Source organism: Aquarana catesbeiana, linkage group LG05 (genome assembly GCF_042186555.1).
Source record: "Aquarana catesbeiana isolate 2022-GZ linkage group LG05, ASM4218655v1, whole genome shotgun sequence".
In the NCBI taxonomy this organism is placed as follows: domain Eukaryota; kingdom Metazoa; phylum Chordata; class Amphibia; order Anura; family Ranidae; genus Aquarana; species Aquarana catesbeiana.
Genome location: NC_133328.1, coordinates 306,849,025 through 306,867,908, shown reverse-complemented (window position 1 = coordinate 306,867,908; position 18,884 = coordinate 306,849,025). Strand labels below are relative to the sequence as shown.

At 42.0% G+C, this 18,884-nt stretch overlaps 1 protein-coding gene across 2 annotated transcripts in view; it reads left to right on the top strand.

Annotated features, from left to right (window-relative positions):
- GABBR2 (gamma-aminobutyric acid type B receptor subunit 2) overlaps positions 1 to 18,884 on the top strand; it is a 982,804-nt gene that overhangs the window by 711,459 nt on the left and 252,461 nt on the right. For both annotated transcript variants that reach the window (XM_073630834.1, XM_073630835.1), the window contains exon 11: positions 8,022 to 8,154. In XM_073630834.1, coding sequence (XP_073486935.1) covers positions 8,022 to 8,154 — 133 coding nt within the window. The remainder of the gene's footprint in view (positions 1 to 8,021; positions 8,155 to 18,884) is intronic.

The window sequence follows — 18,884 nt, the reverse complement described above, 5'->3', positions numbered from 1 at the left end:
TCTGTTCTGACCATTTCCTGTGCCCACAGCACAGCCTCTGCTCTGACCATCTCCTGTGCCCACACAGCCTCTGCTCTGACCATCTCCTGTGCCCACACAGCCTCTGCTCTGACCATCTCCTGTGCCCACACAGCCTCTGCTCTGACCATCTCCTGTGCCCACACAGCCTCTGCTCTGACCATCTCCTGTGCCCACACAGCCTCTGCTCTGACCATCTCCTGTGCCCACACAGCCTCTGCTCTGACCATCTCCTGTGCCCACACAGCCTCTGACCATCTCCTGTGCCCACACAGCCTCTGACCATCTCCTGTGCCCGCAGCCTCTGACCATCTCCTGTGCCCGCAGCCTCTGACCATCTCCTGCCCAATGCCCGCAGCCTCTGACCATCCCCTGCCCACAGCCTCTGACCATCCCCTGCCCGCAGCCTCTGACCATCTCCTGTGCCCGCAGCCTCTGACCATCTCCTGCCCAGTGCCCGCAGCCTCTGACCATCCCCTGCCCGCAGCCTCTGACCATCTCCTGCCCAGTGCCCACAGCCTCTGACCATCTCCTGCCCGCAGCCTCTGACCATCTCCTGCCCGCAGCCTCTGACCATCTCCTGCCCGCAGCCTCTGACCATCTCCTGCCCGCAGCCTCTGACCTATTCCTACATCATGTCTGCAGTCTCTGAGGGGGAGTCGGGAAAGGAGTCAAGAGTGGGAGCGCCGCCGGGATCATGGGGTCACGGGAGAAGTCAGTTGTGTGTGGACTGTGGAGAGGAGACCATAGGAAAACCAGAACCACCAAGCTGGAGCCATCTGACTGAGCCCTGCACGATGCACCTGAGAGGTCAGTGACAGCACCGACAAGTCAGTCTAGGGGGGTTGCTGATATAAGGGGGAGTGAATACAATAATGTAAGGAGCACTGATAAAAAGGTTTCCCCCTAAATTAGTAACTCCCCTTACCTTAGTGTATTCACTCTGCGGAAGGTGGCCTCTGGTCACCAGAGTGCCCACCACATCAGAGTTCCTGGCATTCCCCTTTAAATCAAAGTCTGCAGGATTGCCCCTTACAGTGCAAAGGGGAACTCAATCTGCGGACCCTGATGTAATTGGGAACTCTGATGTAAAGGGAACACAGTGGACTCTGATATAAGGTGGTCTCTGGTCACCAGAGCCTCCCCTTACATCAGAGTTCCCCCTTAGATCATGATCTGCAGCGTTCCCCTTTACATAAGAGTTCCCTTTCACTGTAAGGGGGATCCCTGCAGACTCTGATGTAAGGAGGGAACCTAGTGCTAGCTGGGTTATAGTAACCTAACCTTCATGTCAATGGAGAAATATGTTTTTTAACTTTTGTTTAGCTTAAACACATTGCTAATAGCATTAGTTATATGTTTATAGTTCAAATATGTATCCTTGCACTGTTTAGCACTGAAAATAGTAACTTTAGGTACTTTTTTGCACCGCCAGTAAAAAACGCGGATCTGTCAGTAATTTTCATGATTTTTGCCAGTAAAAAAGTGGTGCCGTTTGTAAATTTTGTCATCCTGCCAGTAAATTTCACTTCAGTGGGTTGGCAACACTGGTTCTCACTACAGCACCCTGTAGCAGAATCAGGGGCCCAAGAGCTGAGTGATTCCACCCCTGGGCTTGATGTGGGACCATGGCTGTCACTGACAGCTGGTGGTTTTAGTACGGAAGCTGATTGATAGCTGCAAAAGCTGCTGGCACTCAATGTACAGCCTGCTCTTCCTCTGTGAACTGGTAAATTGAGCACTGGCATGCATGTTAGGCATGACTTCCTTATACCCTAGAAGTTGCTGCATCTATGGCAGAAGGCTTTCTGTTTTAATAGATAAATGATTGGACACTATTTTGTGCCTACTATTCAGTTGTATTTAATATTTTGATTTGAAACACAGAACACCAAAACAAAAAAAAAAACTCTCACTGGGATTTTTTAGGCATAAACTACTTCATGTATAAAATTCACAATAAAATTTGTTGATACACATTAAAATGAAATTTGATGTACAGCGTAAAAACAATTGATGCGGTTACAACAAGTTTGTTGATGAGTATAAATAGATAACCATGTTTTTCTGTCAGCCCTTAAGTTATGGGAACAGAAATGACCAAATTCACGTTATAATTTTCTTCTAAGGGCAAATGCAGTTATCTACAACAGAAAAGACAACATTAGATAATTTATTCATAGACATAGTACATACTAGTCACAATGGGGGTTATTTACTAAAGGCAAATCCACTTTGCACTACAAGTGCAAACTACGTGCAAAGTGCACTTGAAATTGCACTGAAAGTGCACTCGGAAGTGCAGTCGCTGTGGATCCGAGAGGGACATGCAACGAAGATAAAAAAAACAGCATTTTAGCTTGCATATGATTGGATAATAAAATCAGCAGAGCTTCCCCTCATTTCAGATCTACCCCTCAGATTTACGGCGACTGCAGTTCTAAGTGCACTTTCAGTGCAATTTCAAGTGCACTTTTGCACTTGTAGTTTGCACTTGTAGTGCAAAGTGGATTTGCATTTCGTAAATAACCCCCAATGCATGTTAACACTAACCCGTATGGGTAAAGGAGATTAGACACAGGACTACATCATGCAAAATCCAAAGGAGAAAAATGTTGCTGCTGTGTGCCACCAGAGAGCCACCAGCTCTGGGTGCCAGAGCTTGCGTCATTCTCTGCCTACTGAGGGACAGGGAAACCCCACACAGGCATTGCACCCAGTCTTCACAGGGAAGACAGATCTAATAAATGGAATAGAGAAATCAATATAGGTGCTAGTTAATAATTGGTCATGCGTACTTCTCTGCCAAACTACTGCTTACTTGAGTTAAATTCATTGATGGGATTGCCTAGAGGTGCCCAGAAAGTTAATATGAAAGCCCAGAATAAAATGAATAAGGACACAGGGGGGGAAACAAAGTCTGACTTCATCCAGCTCCTACATAAAGTGTGTGGTACCTATAGAAGAAGAGGAAAGGGGAGTGACTGTGAGAATACCATCAGATTAAGCCCCAGTTATAATCTTGTAGATGGCAAGCATATCGACGAAAGCTTACTTTGATGAGATGATACACAGTAATACAGCATTCCACTAGGTGTACAGAGAAGCTGCTTCCTCATATGAAGGGTAGTCTGGGAGGCCTCTATTGTCCCCAGCTGGGGTGTCTAAGGGGAAGAGAACAAGCCATCATTTAAATATATGAAAAGAAAAAAAAAAAGAAAGAAAAAATATATCTCACAGTTCAACAATGGAAAAAGCATAGTATATCTTTTTGGTTAAGTTACCTGTAGGCAGGGGGTTATCTGGGAGATGTCTGGGTATCTAGGTGTCTGGGTGTTAAAGAGCAGCTGTCATTCCTTGGCCAGTAGATGCATTTATATGCTGCTAGACCTATTAGAGGGTCCCAATCATGTGGTGGCATGGGGGTGGGGCTAAACGCCACCCCTTCCCTATTTGAGCTGGAGGCGCATGGCACTGGTTTTGGATGGACTCGCCGCGTGGTCCACCTCCTAAGCAAAGCTGGTGTAGGAAGACCAACTATTTCCTCTCCAGGGACCCCCAACTAAATAAAGTAAATCAGTCCACATGTGTCTCCTGGAGACTATAGGCCTTGCCTTCCTTTTATGTGACTCAACTCGGCCATCTCTATTTGAGCTGATCAGATTCCCAGTTTCCTGCTTATGGGAAGTAACAGTGGCACATGTCCTACCTCTGTTTACAGGATTAGGGCCTTTGTCCTGTGTGAGGCATCATTGGACTTGTTTATGAGGTCTGCACACCACTCATTCAAGTCTTTTGCTTACCGTGGTTTGTACACACTTCAAAGCCACTGCAAGTTTGATTTTGAGTGCCCTACTTTCTAAATCCTTTGCCATACTTGCAGTGTCTTCCAAACACTTGGTCGCCACTGTAAGCTGCTCCTTTAGTAAATCTTTCTAATTCTGCCTTTTTCCTCTTGTCAGATTCAATATGTAGAGCATGCAGGAAGTGCAAACCAAACAGCCCGCATCTCTCCTTACTGAACCCAAAACTTTTGAGACAAAAATATGAGGGAAGATTAGAGACTGCATCACCACAAGCTCTGCTCAAAGGAGAAGCATATCTAGCAGCAAACTCCTTTGCAACAGTATTCCACTGACTGTCTCTGGCCCAGATAGGCAGGGTGCATGCCTTCCCCTCCTGGACTTTAGAAACCTCTGCAGCCTTACTCTTCATAAACAGTGTATGCACTATCTCTCCCAGCACAAGCAACAGAACACACCACATAAAACTGGTCTGCTTCAGTGGAGCTTTAGTGTATATCCCGGACAAGCCCCCAATTGTTTTGCTTGCGTCTAGTCTAAGGAAGCCAAAGAAGCTTAGGCCTTTGTAGTGCATTGATACCTTTACTAAACAGAAAAGTTGCACATACAGCTGCAGAAAACACACTTCAAAGCATGCAAACTATAACAAAATCTGCTTACAACACGCACAAGCTGACTATCTTCCTAGCAAAATAATCATGTGGAATATGTATGCAATAAATATACTAAACAGCTACTCAACTTGGAGATGGAATCAAGATGGAATCTTCTTCATGGTTCTTTGCTCCAACTCCAAACTTCTGTTTCCTTCAAAGTCTTCTAGCGTCCAGCCCACAAGTTACTCCTTTTGCTAGTTCAAAAGTCCTAATCCCCTCCCCCATACTTCCTGTACATCATGTCCTGTAGGAAATATCCTCTGCTGAACTCAAAAACCACTATGACTGTTTCATTTGCATATCAATGGGGGGAGGGCCTAGCTTCTAAAACAGTGCATGGTCTTAAAATCTAACAATTAACAAATAAATATGCTATAAAATCACCCACTTGGAATCAGAAGGCAGGCTGCATATGGGAAATAAAAGTGAGACCCTAAAGTGAATCCATAAGTTTGACTCGAACATTGGGTGTTCGCCTGTTAACAAGGGGACCCCCAAATCCCAGCCCCCCCGTTTGAAATGGTAACGGGTACATTGTACCCATTTCATTTCACTTCACAAAAAGTGTCAAAATGTTAAAAGAAAACAAGACACACCTTTTGACAAGTCCTTTATTAAAAAATAAAAGATAAAAATGTCCATTCATCTTCTTCTATGGCTCCGCCGACGGACTGAAAAATAAAATAAAAAAGATCCGCCTTCATGGGAGGCACCCACCTTATGACGCTTCAGCGTGGATGACAGTTCTTTTATAAGTGAGGGCGGGGCCACACGGTGATGTACCCGGGTGACCCCGCCCCCCTCTGATGCATGGGGACTTCCCAATGGCTTCCCTGTGGCATCAGAGGGGGGCAGGGCCACCCGGGTATGGGTCATTTTTATTTTTTTATTTTTTTAAAAAGGACTTGTCAAAAGGTGTGTCTTGTTTTTTTTTAACACTTTGACACTTTTTTGTGAAATGGTACGGGTACAATGTACCTGTTACCATTTCAAATAGGGGGGGCCAGGATCTGGGGTCGCCTTGTTAAAGGGGGCTTCCTGATTCCGATAAGCCCCCCCGCCCACAGACTCCCACAACCACCGGGCAAGGGTTGTGGGGATGAGACCCTTGTCCCCATCAACATGGGGACAAGGTGCTTTGGGGGGCATGTTCCCTGGTACGGTTCAGGGGGGAGGGGGCGCTCTCTTGTCCCCCCTCTTTTCCTGCGGCCTGCAAGGTTGCATGCTCGGATAAGGGTCCGGTATGGATTTTTGGGGGGACCCCACGCCATTTTTTTTTGACACAGTGTTTCCCTTAAAATCAGGTCTGGTATGGATTTTGAGGGGGACCCCTACACCATTTTTTTTTTAATTGGGGCAGGGTTCCCCTTAAAATCCATACCAGACCTGAAGGGCCTGGGATTGAATTTGGGGGGAACCCCCCACAATTTTTTTTTTTAAACTTTGGTTCGGGGTTCCCCTTAATATTCATACCAGACCCAAAGGGCCTGGTAATGGACCTGGGGGGGATCCCATGCCGTTTTTTTCAATGACTTTTATCTGTATTGCCGGTACCCGACAATTCATTATAGCCGCGAGTACTTTTAAATGACTTTTTTCCTTTAGAAATGTCATTTTGTGCAGGGACTGTTCTAAACACGTGAAAAATGCGCCACTTTACAGGAATACTATAGACACCCCCCAGGTACGAAATTTAAAGAAATATTTCACTTTTATTGTTTCACTTTAAGCATTATTAAAATCACTGCTCCCGAAAAAATGGCCGCTTTTAAAACTTTTTCTTGCATTGATACATGTCCCCTGGGGCAGGGCCCAGGTCCCGAAACACTTTTTATGACAATACCATGCATATAAGCCTTTAAAAAATTAGCACTTTTGATTTTTCACATTCGTGTCCCATACACTTTAACGGTGTTCGCGTGTTCAAACAAATTTTTTGCCTATTTGTATGTTCTGCTGCAAACCGGGGGGTGTTCGGCTCATCCCTACTTCACTATAACTTCAAATAACTTCTTATGTGAGGACTCTAAATCTCAGGTTCAAAATGAACCTTATGCTTCAACTTTTCTCCAAGTCAGTACTTATCATCCCCCCCCAACTTGCTTTTTAAAGGAAACTTGTCTTGAGGGAAATATAGCTGTCCTGATATAGTGGACCTTCCCTTTAAAGAACACTTGTTACCTGGTTGTTATGTCAATGCTTTGGCTTCAGCACTTTTCTCCAACTTTGAGCTGCATGCCTGTTCGAGGTCTGTGACTGAGAAGGCAAACAGACAAGTGCATGAACCTCAGTGGCCAATAGAGGCTCTGCCCTGGGCTATTAAAATGTAGTGCAACATAGTACCAGAAGGCCAAGCCTTTATGTAAGTTTGTACAGAAATCCAGACTTCAGACGCAGCAATGTGTAGCATAAGCTACATAGCTGCTTAGATTTATGTTTCAGGTTAGCGCAGTAATCTCACCCCACTCACACATACTGGTAACAGCCCATAGTGCCCCTACTCTTTCCTAATGCCAGGCCCTTCCGATCACACACTCCTAGTAGCCACTGAGCCAATCCATCATAATATTAGACAAGCAAGAATGCATGTGGGTAGTAGGGATCAGGCAAGCTCCAAGACTATAAAGAAGTGACTGAGTGTTGCCTGATCAGAAATGTTGACATGTTGGAGTGAGGGTACTGAAGACTACTACAGATAGGTGCAGGAGCATCTATCTCTTTATCTGTTTCTTTTTTTTGCTTTGAGTTATATTTTATTCAGTAGTGGAATCACTTTAAGATCTGGTTGCAAAAGTAGCTGCATATGTTACCCAATGCATTGCTTATGACCCCACCAAAAAACAGCTTTTTATCGATAGTATCATTCTTGTGCTCTTCTCTGCTATAAGTGGCAAGCTATTTTGACAGTACTGTGAAAAGAAAAAAAGCCCTAATGGGCTCAGAGTGCTGCTCTCCCTCTAACAGTCTTAAGTGCCGCTATAAAAGAGATCACATCTACTATAAAGGCATATTCATATATTTATACTTGCTGTATAATAATTACTGCTACTTTAGTGTATAAATAACTGGATTAAATTTAATATTTGCCAGATTTTCCACTATTAAAAACCTTCACTTAATATTATTGTTTTTTGGAGGGATGCTTATGAAAACCTGTGCGCAGGGTAAACTGCCGTAACATTTGGATTGCTTCAGTTGACAGAAAAATGTCAAAAATGATGAAAAATTAATATTTGCAATTGTTATTAGTTTCTCTTATAAGGTAACATCAACTTGCATTTTTAATTCAGGTCATACTGGACAAAGAAACACAAATCTGTTGATAGTAGGTTATGTTGAGTTAGCATTTTTTCCAATTGTTTGATTACATGTTGGTATATATATATAAGTATGTAAGTATGTTGCTATGTATATAAGATATGAAGTCTTTTGATTTATGCCAACAATCAAACACAATTAAAAGCAAATAAAAACAGCATCATTTGCCGATTGTTAGCTGAGCACTTTTCTGTACCATAAATTGTCTGTGTCTTTGTTTTGGCAGGTTAATAAAGATGTCTAGTCCTTATATGAATAACCTTATTATCCTTGGAGGAATGCTTTCCTATGCATCTATATTTCTGTTTGGCCTTGATGGATCATTTGTATCAGCAAAAACATTTGAGACTTTATGCACTGTAAGTAATTCTCTGGCTGCTGTTTTTATACCTTTTTCACCTTTATGAAATTGTAGTGTCAGTAGGGGTTCTATAATACTATGAATCATATAGTGTGTTGTGATAATGATGCTTGGCATTCTTTTTAAAGTAATTGAACAAACATTTTTACTTAGTTAAGCATTTATGAACGGGAAAAAACACAGACTCAAGGTTTAAATTCTAAATGAGCTTCTGTTACATCTCAGTCTTCTTTTAGAGGATCATTTTAAAGTAAAACAATTATGTGAATTTTCTCTTTAAAGTAGCAAAAGTCAAAATATGAAATATATCTGTATGTAATTTGTGCAAAGAAAAATTGCATAATAAACCTACAAAACGTGCAAGTACTAGATGTTAGAACAGATAAAGGAATACTAGAAAATATTTCCATTTACTCTAAAGAAGAATTATAGAATAATAAAAAAAAATGTACTGCATGAAATTATACCCTCAGTTTTTAGGCACTTTCAGCAGCTAATTTAATCACTTAATGAGTAGTGTTGGGCAAACGGTTCGGCCCGAGCATCTACCGAAGGGTCTGGTATGGACTGGGGGGACCCCACGCCATTATTTTTCTTTTTTCTTTTCAATAGCCATTTCATTTTTGCTGCAGCATGCTCTATGCGTGCTGCAAGTGCGCCACTTTACAGGCAGACTAAGGGGACCCCCCCAGGCACTATATTTAAAGGAATGTTTTTATTTTTATTGTTGCACTTTAACTGCTTGCCGACCAGCCACAGTCATTATACGGCGGCAGGTTGGCTCTCTTGTGCAAATTGCTGCAGCTGTACCTCGGCTTGCGCAGGCACAGTTGCGGGTGCGTGCCCGCAAGTTGAGCGGACTCAATGTCCGCCAACGATCCACGATCGCTTAGTACGGAGGCAGAACGGGGATCTGCCTTTGTAAACAAGGGGGATCCCCATGCTGACAGGGCACATGACAGAGATCTACTGTTCTCAGTCATCAGGAACAGTGATTTCTGTCATGTCCCTGGCAGCCCATCCCCCACAGTTAGAACACACCCGGGGAACACAGTTAACCCCTTCCCTGCCAGTGAAATTTTTACATTGATCAGGGCATTTTTATAGCACTGATCAATGTAATAATATCACTGGTCCCCAAAAAGTGTCGTTTGGGGTCAGATTTGTCTGCCGCAATGTCGCAGTCCCACAAAAAAAAATTTGCTTATCGCCGCTATTACTAGTAAAAACAAAAAAAATTAAGAACAGTCCTAAATCTATCCCATAGCTTGTAGACGCGATAACTTTTGTGCAAACCAATTAAAATACGCCTATTGGGAATTTTTTTACCAACAATATTTAGAATAATATATATCGACCTACACTGATGAATACTTTTTTTTATATATATATCTTGTTTGGATATGTATTGACCATGTCTTTAGGCAGCTAGAGTCACCAGCTGCTGTATGCAGGCAGTCCATTCATGTCTATGGGAAGGCAGCGGCTAAGTGGACATAGCTGCTTGTCCCAATTTGACAGCCATGCGGGTGCAGGAGTACAGAATACAGCTTATAGACACAGTCCATTTATGGACTATGGGTGTAATTTCCCCATGTAAATGAGACCCAACTGTTGGGTCTCATTTAGTGTATGTGAACAATGAATGCATTATTGGCACCTCAAAAAGTAGTAGTAGGTACGGTGGGTCATACACAGTCAGCACAAACCAATTGATTATAAATTGTTCATCCTCTTCTATATCATTGCAGGGGAAAATGACAAAATTGTCTCATTTGTGGGTACTTACTCATCACTATGTTCCAATGTCGTTTAGGACAAGAGAAAACATTTTGTGACTCTCCATGATATTGAGATACAGGGTCCCCTAAGTTGATCAATCAGCTTGAGTACATTCAGCCTGCCCATACATGGTTCGAATCTCGGACAGTCCCTGCTGACCCAACTGAGATTTAAACCGTGGTGGTGAAACTGTAGCTAAATTGTAACCTCTTTGTCTGATGGACATTTAAATAAATCTTACTGTATGCTTCAATCCCTGGTTTTTGGATTATTACATGCATCAACTATAGTTGTAGGTGCTGTCTATATATATATATACATATATATACACACACACACACACACACACACAGTATAGTCAGGGGTTAGCTCAAGGGGGATCACCTTCCCTGGGAATAAGGTAGTCCAAACTGCATTTTTTTAAAAATCTGACTAATTTAAATCTGGTAGCCAGTTTTATTTTAAAATGTTGCATAGAAATAAAACAAACAAAAACAGAAAATAAATCCTTGCCCTCCAGGCACTAACTAAACATATGCAGGTTCCTAACTCACAGGTAATGGGCTTCTCCCAATCACCCACAAAATAATGATAATGAAAACCTTTTCTCTCACAAAAGTAAACGTCATATAAGCAGCTCTCTCAGGTTTGTGGCTTCCTGTGTCCCAGAAGAAGAGAGCTATTCATTGCTCCAGTCCTGCTTTATTTATACCACCTGTTGGCCACTGACAAGGTTTCAGTTATGGGTATCTCATGGGTCCCAGGGGACATGTCTTTTTCAGGTGTTGGGACTGCTAGTAAAGTCTCTGTCCTTCCAAGGTTTCCTTTTTCCTGGCTGGTAAACTTTGTAGTTTACTTCCCCTACTTTTTCCACAGTTTCAAAAGGGACCTTGCCACTTTGCTAGGAATTTACTCTCAACTGCAGGGACTAGTACCAGCACTCTATCACCAGGGTTGAAGGTTCGGGTCTTGGCACCCCGATTATAAACCCTTCTCTGAGCCTCCTGGTGCAAGCGGCATAACAGGGCAGTCCTATCTTGCATCAATGCAAAAACAAATAAACTGGCGCTCAGAGGCTATAAGGCAAATGACTATAAAAGTTAATGAAATTATAAAGTCTAAAAGCTGGATCAATCACGGTGTAATCAGGATGGTGTTGGAAGTCTTGGACAGGAACCAGGAAACAGTCTATAAAGCAGGAGAGGATCCCTGGAGGATAAGTCATAGGTAAAACAAAACACCGGAATAAAACTTTTCTTTTCTTGTAGGAATTTGTGTGGCCAGATTCACGAAAGGCAGCTCTTCTTGTTGAGAGAAGTCAAACTCAGATCCATCCAGGTAAAAAAGAGAGAGAGGAGCGTCACTAAGTAAAATCATTTATTCACCAATATAAAAACAAAGTATCAACTTACATTTAGGAGCGGTATATAGAACAGACAGATGTGATTCCTGATAGAAGAGGGGGAAGGGAACAGTCAGTGATTCCCCGGGGATGCCTCCAAACACGACGCAGTCTGGCGGGGAGGCCAGGACGGTACACAGCCTGTCTCTGCGGGAGGATGGAGTGGCAGCCCAGGAAGCCGCTGGCAATGTTGTCAATGAGGAGAAAAAACACAACGCGTTTCTGAGCCTGCGCAGGGTCTGTACGGCACATGCGCGCTCCTTTATCAAGTGTAGAGTAGGGAAAACAGTGAAGAGCTATTTATAGCAGATCAAAGGTAATGGGTGGACATTCACAGCTGATTGTATCACAGCTGATTGTATCAATGCAGGTAATGGGTGGACGTTCACAGCTGATTGTATCAATGCCGGAGTGTCAATAAATGAACCACGGACAATAGCAATGTTATATAACAAGGCCAGAGCACATATCTGTATCTTTATGAGTAAGCTGGATGTCTGATAAAAGAAAGCTGGGGAAAAAAAAAAAAATTATTTTGGGGAAAAAAATTATTACTAGAGAACTATATATCTAAAAAGGGTGAATAACTAAAAGAAGATGTGTCTCAAGAGTGTATATATATATATGCATATATATCAGAGCATTTATGATAAAATATAAAAAAAAAAAAAAAAAATTAAAAAAATGGAAACAAAAGTAAAAATAAAGGATTATTGCTATACATGATACATACAATATGCTGGATGTCACACCCCTGAATGATTGGTGCAACAATTAAAACAAAAGGTAAAATATATTGGATTGCGACTTATGGAGCACCCATAATCGCATACGAATGATATGTGCAAGAAATGCGTGAATAACATTATTAGATAGCCAATGGTAAGTAAAACCAGCTAAACAAAGGTAAATGCAAGAGAAACCATTCTGAATATATATAGGAAGGTGTTGATTTCCAGTTCCTCGCTTACATGGTCGCATTTGTATGCGATTTGTTTGTATATATTGTTTGTATGTATTTGTTTGCATGAAAATGATATATGCAACAATGCATGAATAACATTATTACCAAATAGCCGATAGTGGGCAGGCAAGCTAAACCAAGACAAATAAAACAGAAACCATTCTATACTAATGAAAAAATAATGAAAAAATAATGAAAAAATGGAAACAAAAATAAAAATAAAAATAAAGGATTATTGCTATACATGATACATACAATATGCTGAATGTCACACCCCTGAATGATTGGTGCGACAATTAAAACAAAAACAAAAGGTTAAATATATTGGATTGCGACTTATGGAGCACCCATAGTTGCATACAAATGATATGTGCAAGAAATGCGTGAATAACATTATTAGATAGCCAATGGTAAGTAAACCAACTAAACAAAGGTAAATGCCAGAGAAACCATTCTGAATATATATAGGAAGGTGTTGATTTCCAGTACCTCGCATACATGATCGCATTTGTATGCGATTTGTATGTATATATTGTTTGTATGTATTTGTTTGCATGAAAATGATATATGCAACAATGCGTGAATAACATTATTACCAAATAGCCAATAGTGGGCAGGCAAGCTAAACCAAGACAAATAAAACAGAAACCATTCTGAATATTTAGAGGATAGTGTTAATTTCCAGTTCCTCATTGAGTCCATTAGGGGCAAGCGTGTCAAGGGTGTAAATCCAGAACGTTTCGCGCTCGCACAAACGCGAGAAACGCTCGGCTTCAGACAGATCTTTTGGTATGGACTCAATGACCCAAACTTGTAGGCCTCTAGTGGAGCGAGCATGATATTTTAAAAAGTGACGTGGTACACTGTGTTTGTCGCTACCTAATTCAACCAAACGACGGTGCTTACCAAAGCGCTGTCTTAATGGGCAAATGGTCCGGCCTACATACAAAAGTTTACAAGGGCATATAAGGCAATACACTACTAGTCGCTGGAACAGTTGTGGAATTTGTCAAAAGTGAAGAGTCTACCTTTATGGGTAAAACTTTTTTGGCCATGGTTCACAAAGCCACAGGTTAAGCACAATGGTTTATTACACCTATACATTCCCACTAAGGGAATGAGACAAAGGGAATTATCTTTGGTTTTACATTTTAACTTACTGGGTGCTATTTTATTTTTCAAAGTAGGGGCCCTTCTGTAGGTGACTTTGGGTCTTTGGCGCAGGGAGGTGTTCAAGTGGGGGTCTTGTTTAAGGATATTCCAATGTTTGGAAAGTATATGTTCCATCTTTCTGTGTTGGCTATGAAAACCCGTAATAAAGCGTACCTCCGGTTCTTCCGGGGGTTTGGTAATCTTGGGTTTCTTGCCTGGCAAGTACTGGTTGTAGGCCTGTTCTATCAATGATGTAGGATAACCTTTCTCTAGAAACTTGTTTTTGAGGTGCGTACTCTGAGTGACATAATCGCAAGTTCTGGTGCAGTTCTGCCTGAGCCTGCAGAACTGCCCTTTCGGGATATTATTCTTCCATAGAGGGTGGTGGCAGCTGTCATAGTGCAAATAAGAGTTTCCAGCAGTGGCCTTGGTGTAATTACGAGAAAAAATATGATCACCTTCATGATTGAGTTCTAAATCAAGGAAGGCTAAGCTATCCCTGTTCCAGACTGCTGTAAAGGAAAGGCCCAGGTCATTGGTGTTACAATGGGCGACAAAGTCATCGATCTGGGAGGGGGAACCATCCCAGATGACGACGATATCGTCGATGTAACGACCAAAAAAGACTATGTGCTTGGCAAAGGGGTTGTTATTCCAGATGAATAAATTTTCCCAATGACCCATGGTCAGATTGGCATAAGACGGGCAAAATTTGCGCCCATGGCAGTGCCATGGGTCTGTAGATAAAACTGATCTTCAAAGTGGAAATAATTGTGGGTGAGGCAAAATGACGTCGCTTCCAAAATGAAAGCAGCCTGTCTAGTATTGAGCATAGGGTCTGTTAATAGAAAGTTCTGTACAGCCAATAAACCCACCTCATGTGGGATAGACGTATATAACGAATTAACGTCAAGGGATAACCAGGAGTAATTTTCGGTCCATTTATAGGGAGACAAGAGTTCCATTAAGTGTGTAGAGTCACGTATGTAGGACTGTAAGGCTTGGGCCAAGGGTTGCAAGAAGGAGTCTATATATAGCGAGAATCCGCTAGTGATGCTATTCATGGAGGCCACAATTGGTCTACCAGGTGGATTTTTTGCATCTTTATGTAATTTGGGCAAATGATAGAAATAAGGCGTGCTGTAAAAGTCTTTACGTATAAAGGCAGCTTCCTTTTTGTCAAGAACATGATCATTAATGGCGTGTGTGATAAGGAGATCAGCTTCTGTGCGAAAGGAGGGTAGGGGATCGCAAGACAATTTTTTATAGGTTTTACTGTCAGAGAGTAGCCTCATGGCTTCAGCTACATATGTGGATTTGTCTAAGATAACGATCCCCTCGTCCTTATCGGCTTGTTTGATGACCAGCTCTGGATTATTCAAGAATTGTTTCAAGGACAATAATTCTCCGGGGGTTAGATTGTGTTTGCTGCGTTTTTTGGCTGGTTTTTGGCAAAGTATTTGAAAATCAGCGAACACAACCCTATAGAAGGCCTCCAGATAAGGTCCCTTTGATTGGGTGGGATAAAAGGAAGACTTAGGTTTTAAAGAAGTGTGTACTACTGGGGGAGATGTTTGAAGGTGCTGCGTGTACAACTCATAATTAGGGTCTACATCCAATAAATCCTCAGCCTCTACTGGATCATTATAAACACTAGGAGGGCTATCCATCTCTACCTCCAAGTTGGTATCAGCTGAAATAGGGGGAGGCGATATCGGGGGTTCAATGGATTTTTTGGATTGTATCTGGAAGAACCTTTTTAAAGTAAGGTTTCTGATGAACCTATTTAGATCCTTAAATAACTGGAACGAGTTGGGTTGTGTAGTGGGAGAGAAAGTGAGGCCTCTACAAAGCAAAGAGGTGTCCTCTTTAGTTAATACATGAGACGATAAGTTGAACAACTTTATCGTCTCTGTAGTTTGGCGCTGGTGTTTATTGATGTGGCGTCCTCCCCTACATCCTCGTTGGTGTGTTTTCTTTTTTGTCGAGTTTTTGGATGAACGCCTTTGTCTAAAAAAGGAGAAAAAGAAAGAGAGGCAGAATGTAGGGGTATTTCGCCTTTTTGAAAATCACCTAACAGAAGATTAAGTGTGGGGGATGGTGGATTTCGATTACCAGTAGTGTCGGTGGTAATATGTCCACTACCAGTAGTAGTGGGTGCAGCAGCCCCAGAAACTGGTAAGGTGCAAGCAATATGGAGAGGAGCGTTAAGGCGTGGTGAGTCAGGGTTTTGAGATGTGGCAGGTATGGTTTTCATACTGGACGTAGCAGAGGATGTTTCAGTGCGGGTATCATTAACTTTCACAGAACTGGTAAGTGCCTTATTGGTGAGTGCCCCATTTTTATGAGAAGGGACTGCAGGTCTATGTTTGTTTTTGAATCTTTGTTTGGTAGGTATCCTCTGAGGTAATGGGCAGGCCACATATGAATTGGGATAATTGTTAGATGTATTGGGAGGATTGGCAATAGGAGCGGGGCCCTTGGGAGGGACCGTGTGTGTGGTATTGGAATTATGGGTGGGCACCCTAGAAAAGGGTGATAAAGACATGAGTGCCGGTATTGATTTATGTTTTTTCCAAGAGAAAACTTTCCCTCGAGAGTAATCATCCAAATCTCTATGAAATTTTTTGAGCTTGGTTTCAATGGTGTAAATGCGATCATGTATGCGAGGTACTGGAAATCAACACCTTCCTATATAAAAGGTAAAACAAGATAAGAAAAAAGACCCCGCAAAAAAGAAAGGAGAGAACTCTGATCACTCTAGAGAAGATATAAGTACAGAGAGTGAATTGGAGAAAAGTCAAATGGACGAACAGTGTGCAGGTGCCCAAATTCCAACATAATTGGAAATGTCTGAGATGCTATTAAGACTGGAAAATGCTATAAAAGTAGAAATTACTACATTACGAGTGGACCTGGGACAATTGCTGATACGTGTATAGGAGACAGAAGAGAGAACTGACAAACAGGCTCAGGAACTAAGCAAATTAAAAGAACAAGTTAGAACAACGCAAATAAACCAGTGGAAAATCCTATATAAACTAGAGGACCAAGAAAACCAAAATAGAAGACAAAATCTGAGAATCCGTGCGTTAACAGAGGAAAGAGGAGAAGATCTGAGAAAAATCACGAATACGATGTTTAACCCCTTGTTGGATAAAGGAGTAGAGGATTGCCTCAAGATCAAGAGAATCCATTAGATCCGTTAGAAACCTAAAAACATAGTGGTGGATCAGCCCAGAGATATTATAATGAGATTCCAACCATATGAAGAAAAGGCAGAAATATGGGGAGAGATGAGGGGAAGACCTCCCATGAAGTATGAAGGGGCCGAGCTTCAAATCTTTACTGACTTGGCGCCTGAGACACTTGCTAGGCGACATCTCCTCAAACCACTACTAGAGCAAATGCATGCACAGAATCTCATTTCATATAATTAGGGATTTCCTGCGTGCCTGATAGGCCAGAAAGATGGAAGATCAATGACACTAAGGTTCCCGGAAGACCTGCAGGAATTTTGTAATAAATTGGACTAACAAGTCCCAGTAAACAGAGGATGGTCAGAAGGAGAAAATATGCTATAATAGAAGGAAGATGAATATTAGTAAAAGTTTTTAAAAGCTATAGGGGAAATTTAAAAAGGAATAAATAATAAGCATGTGTTTACAGCGGGCGGGGGGGAGCGGGGTGGGGGACGGGGGGAGAGTGGGGAGGGTGGAGTAAAAGGGGTTTGAGATTGGCAATCCTGGGACCACTAGTGCACTCTTGACCCACTCTCCCCGCCGCCAGAGGGAGCTGTGGGGGGGATGGGAGTAGGGGACAGGGTCAGAGCCGCACCTCAAGATAGAAGTACCATTGGTGGGAGTGAATTACAAGATCACCTATGGATCAGGGGCCAGAAATGGGCCAAAAAGTGTGGGGGGAGGTGGGAGGGGAGGGGTGGAGAGGAGGGAGGTGAGGGGTGGGTGGGAAGCAATACCTCTCGGGAAAAAAATGGTAAAGGCCTGTAGCAGATTTGGGCCCCACCATTGGGGCTGCTACCTTCAGTGTTGGGATAGAACTGGGGTCCCAAAAGTGGGACAACAGCCCTATCTGGTGGCACCGTATTGGAGACAAGTAGTACCCAAAATACTAAATAAGGTAAAGGGGCTAGCAAGCAGCATAAAGAGAATAAGTATAGGGAGGACGGACAAAAATGGATGACAACAATAACGTTTTTGACATACAACATTCGAGGTTTGAATACACCATCTAAGAGACATAAAATCTTAAAATAGCTTAAACATTACAGTGCAGAAGTGGTGTTTTTACAGGAGACCCATATTTCACAGGAAACAAATGTGAAACTGTTCTCCAAAGACTTTCCGATATGGTATTATGGGGATTCAACCACAAAAAGAGCCAAGGGGGTGGCAATTGGATTTGCCAAGGGGATGCGGTTCAAACTGGAGGAAAGGATGACCGACCCTGAAGGTAGATATCTCTTCCTGAAGGGTAGCCTCGGTGAAATGGTTGTTACATTGGCAAACATCTATGGCCCCAATATTAACCCAATAAAATACCTGAAAGAGGTTATGAGGAAATTAATGGATTTTAAGAAAGGAAACGTGTTAATGACTGGAGATCTGAACTTTTGTATTGATCCTGGGTTGGATAGTACGTCCCATGTGCAGGGGACGAAAAATGTACTGTTAAAAATGATTAAGCAGAAAATACATCAGTGCCAAATGCTGGAAGTGTGCAGGGTCCAGCACCCTAAAATACGAGATCATACATTCTACTCCCCTGTACATGGGATGTACTCCAGGATCGATTATATAATGGTAGATCACAAGTCCCTGGAGTTGGTAACTGAAACAAATATAGAAATTTCTACGCTATGCGACCACTCCCCAGTGACAATGAAAATGAGAGTAATAGGTATCCAAAGACCCCCCTACTCATGGCGACTGAATGAAGAACTAATACAGGATAAGAAGGAAGCATAAATATACCATACATTAGTATTAAAGCGAGACGAATTAAAGGATTGTATGGAACAAGAGACTAAAAGGACATTTAATAGGATTTCAAAAGAAAGATACCTATTGGGTAAATAAAATGGGTAAACATCTAGCTGGGATGTTAAAAAAGAAAAAATCAATAAATTATATAGAAAAAATATAAAAAAATGGGGATATGGTTTATAAGTCAAAGGAGATAGTGAAAGTGTTTAAGAGTTACTACAGGGCACTGTATTCAGTAAATCAGCAGGGGCTTCAGGTAATATAAAAAACAGAAAAGACAAAAGAATTCTTAAAAAATGTTGGCCTACCCCAATTACTCAAAAGTGAAAGGGACATGCTAGGAAAATCTATAACTGAGGAAGAAATAAATAAAGCATTACAAGAATCGGCCATGGGTAAAAGTCCAGGACCTGATGGGTTTA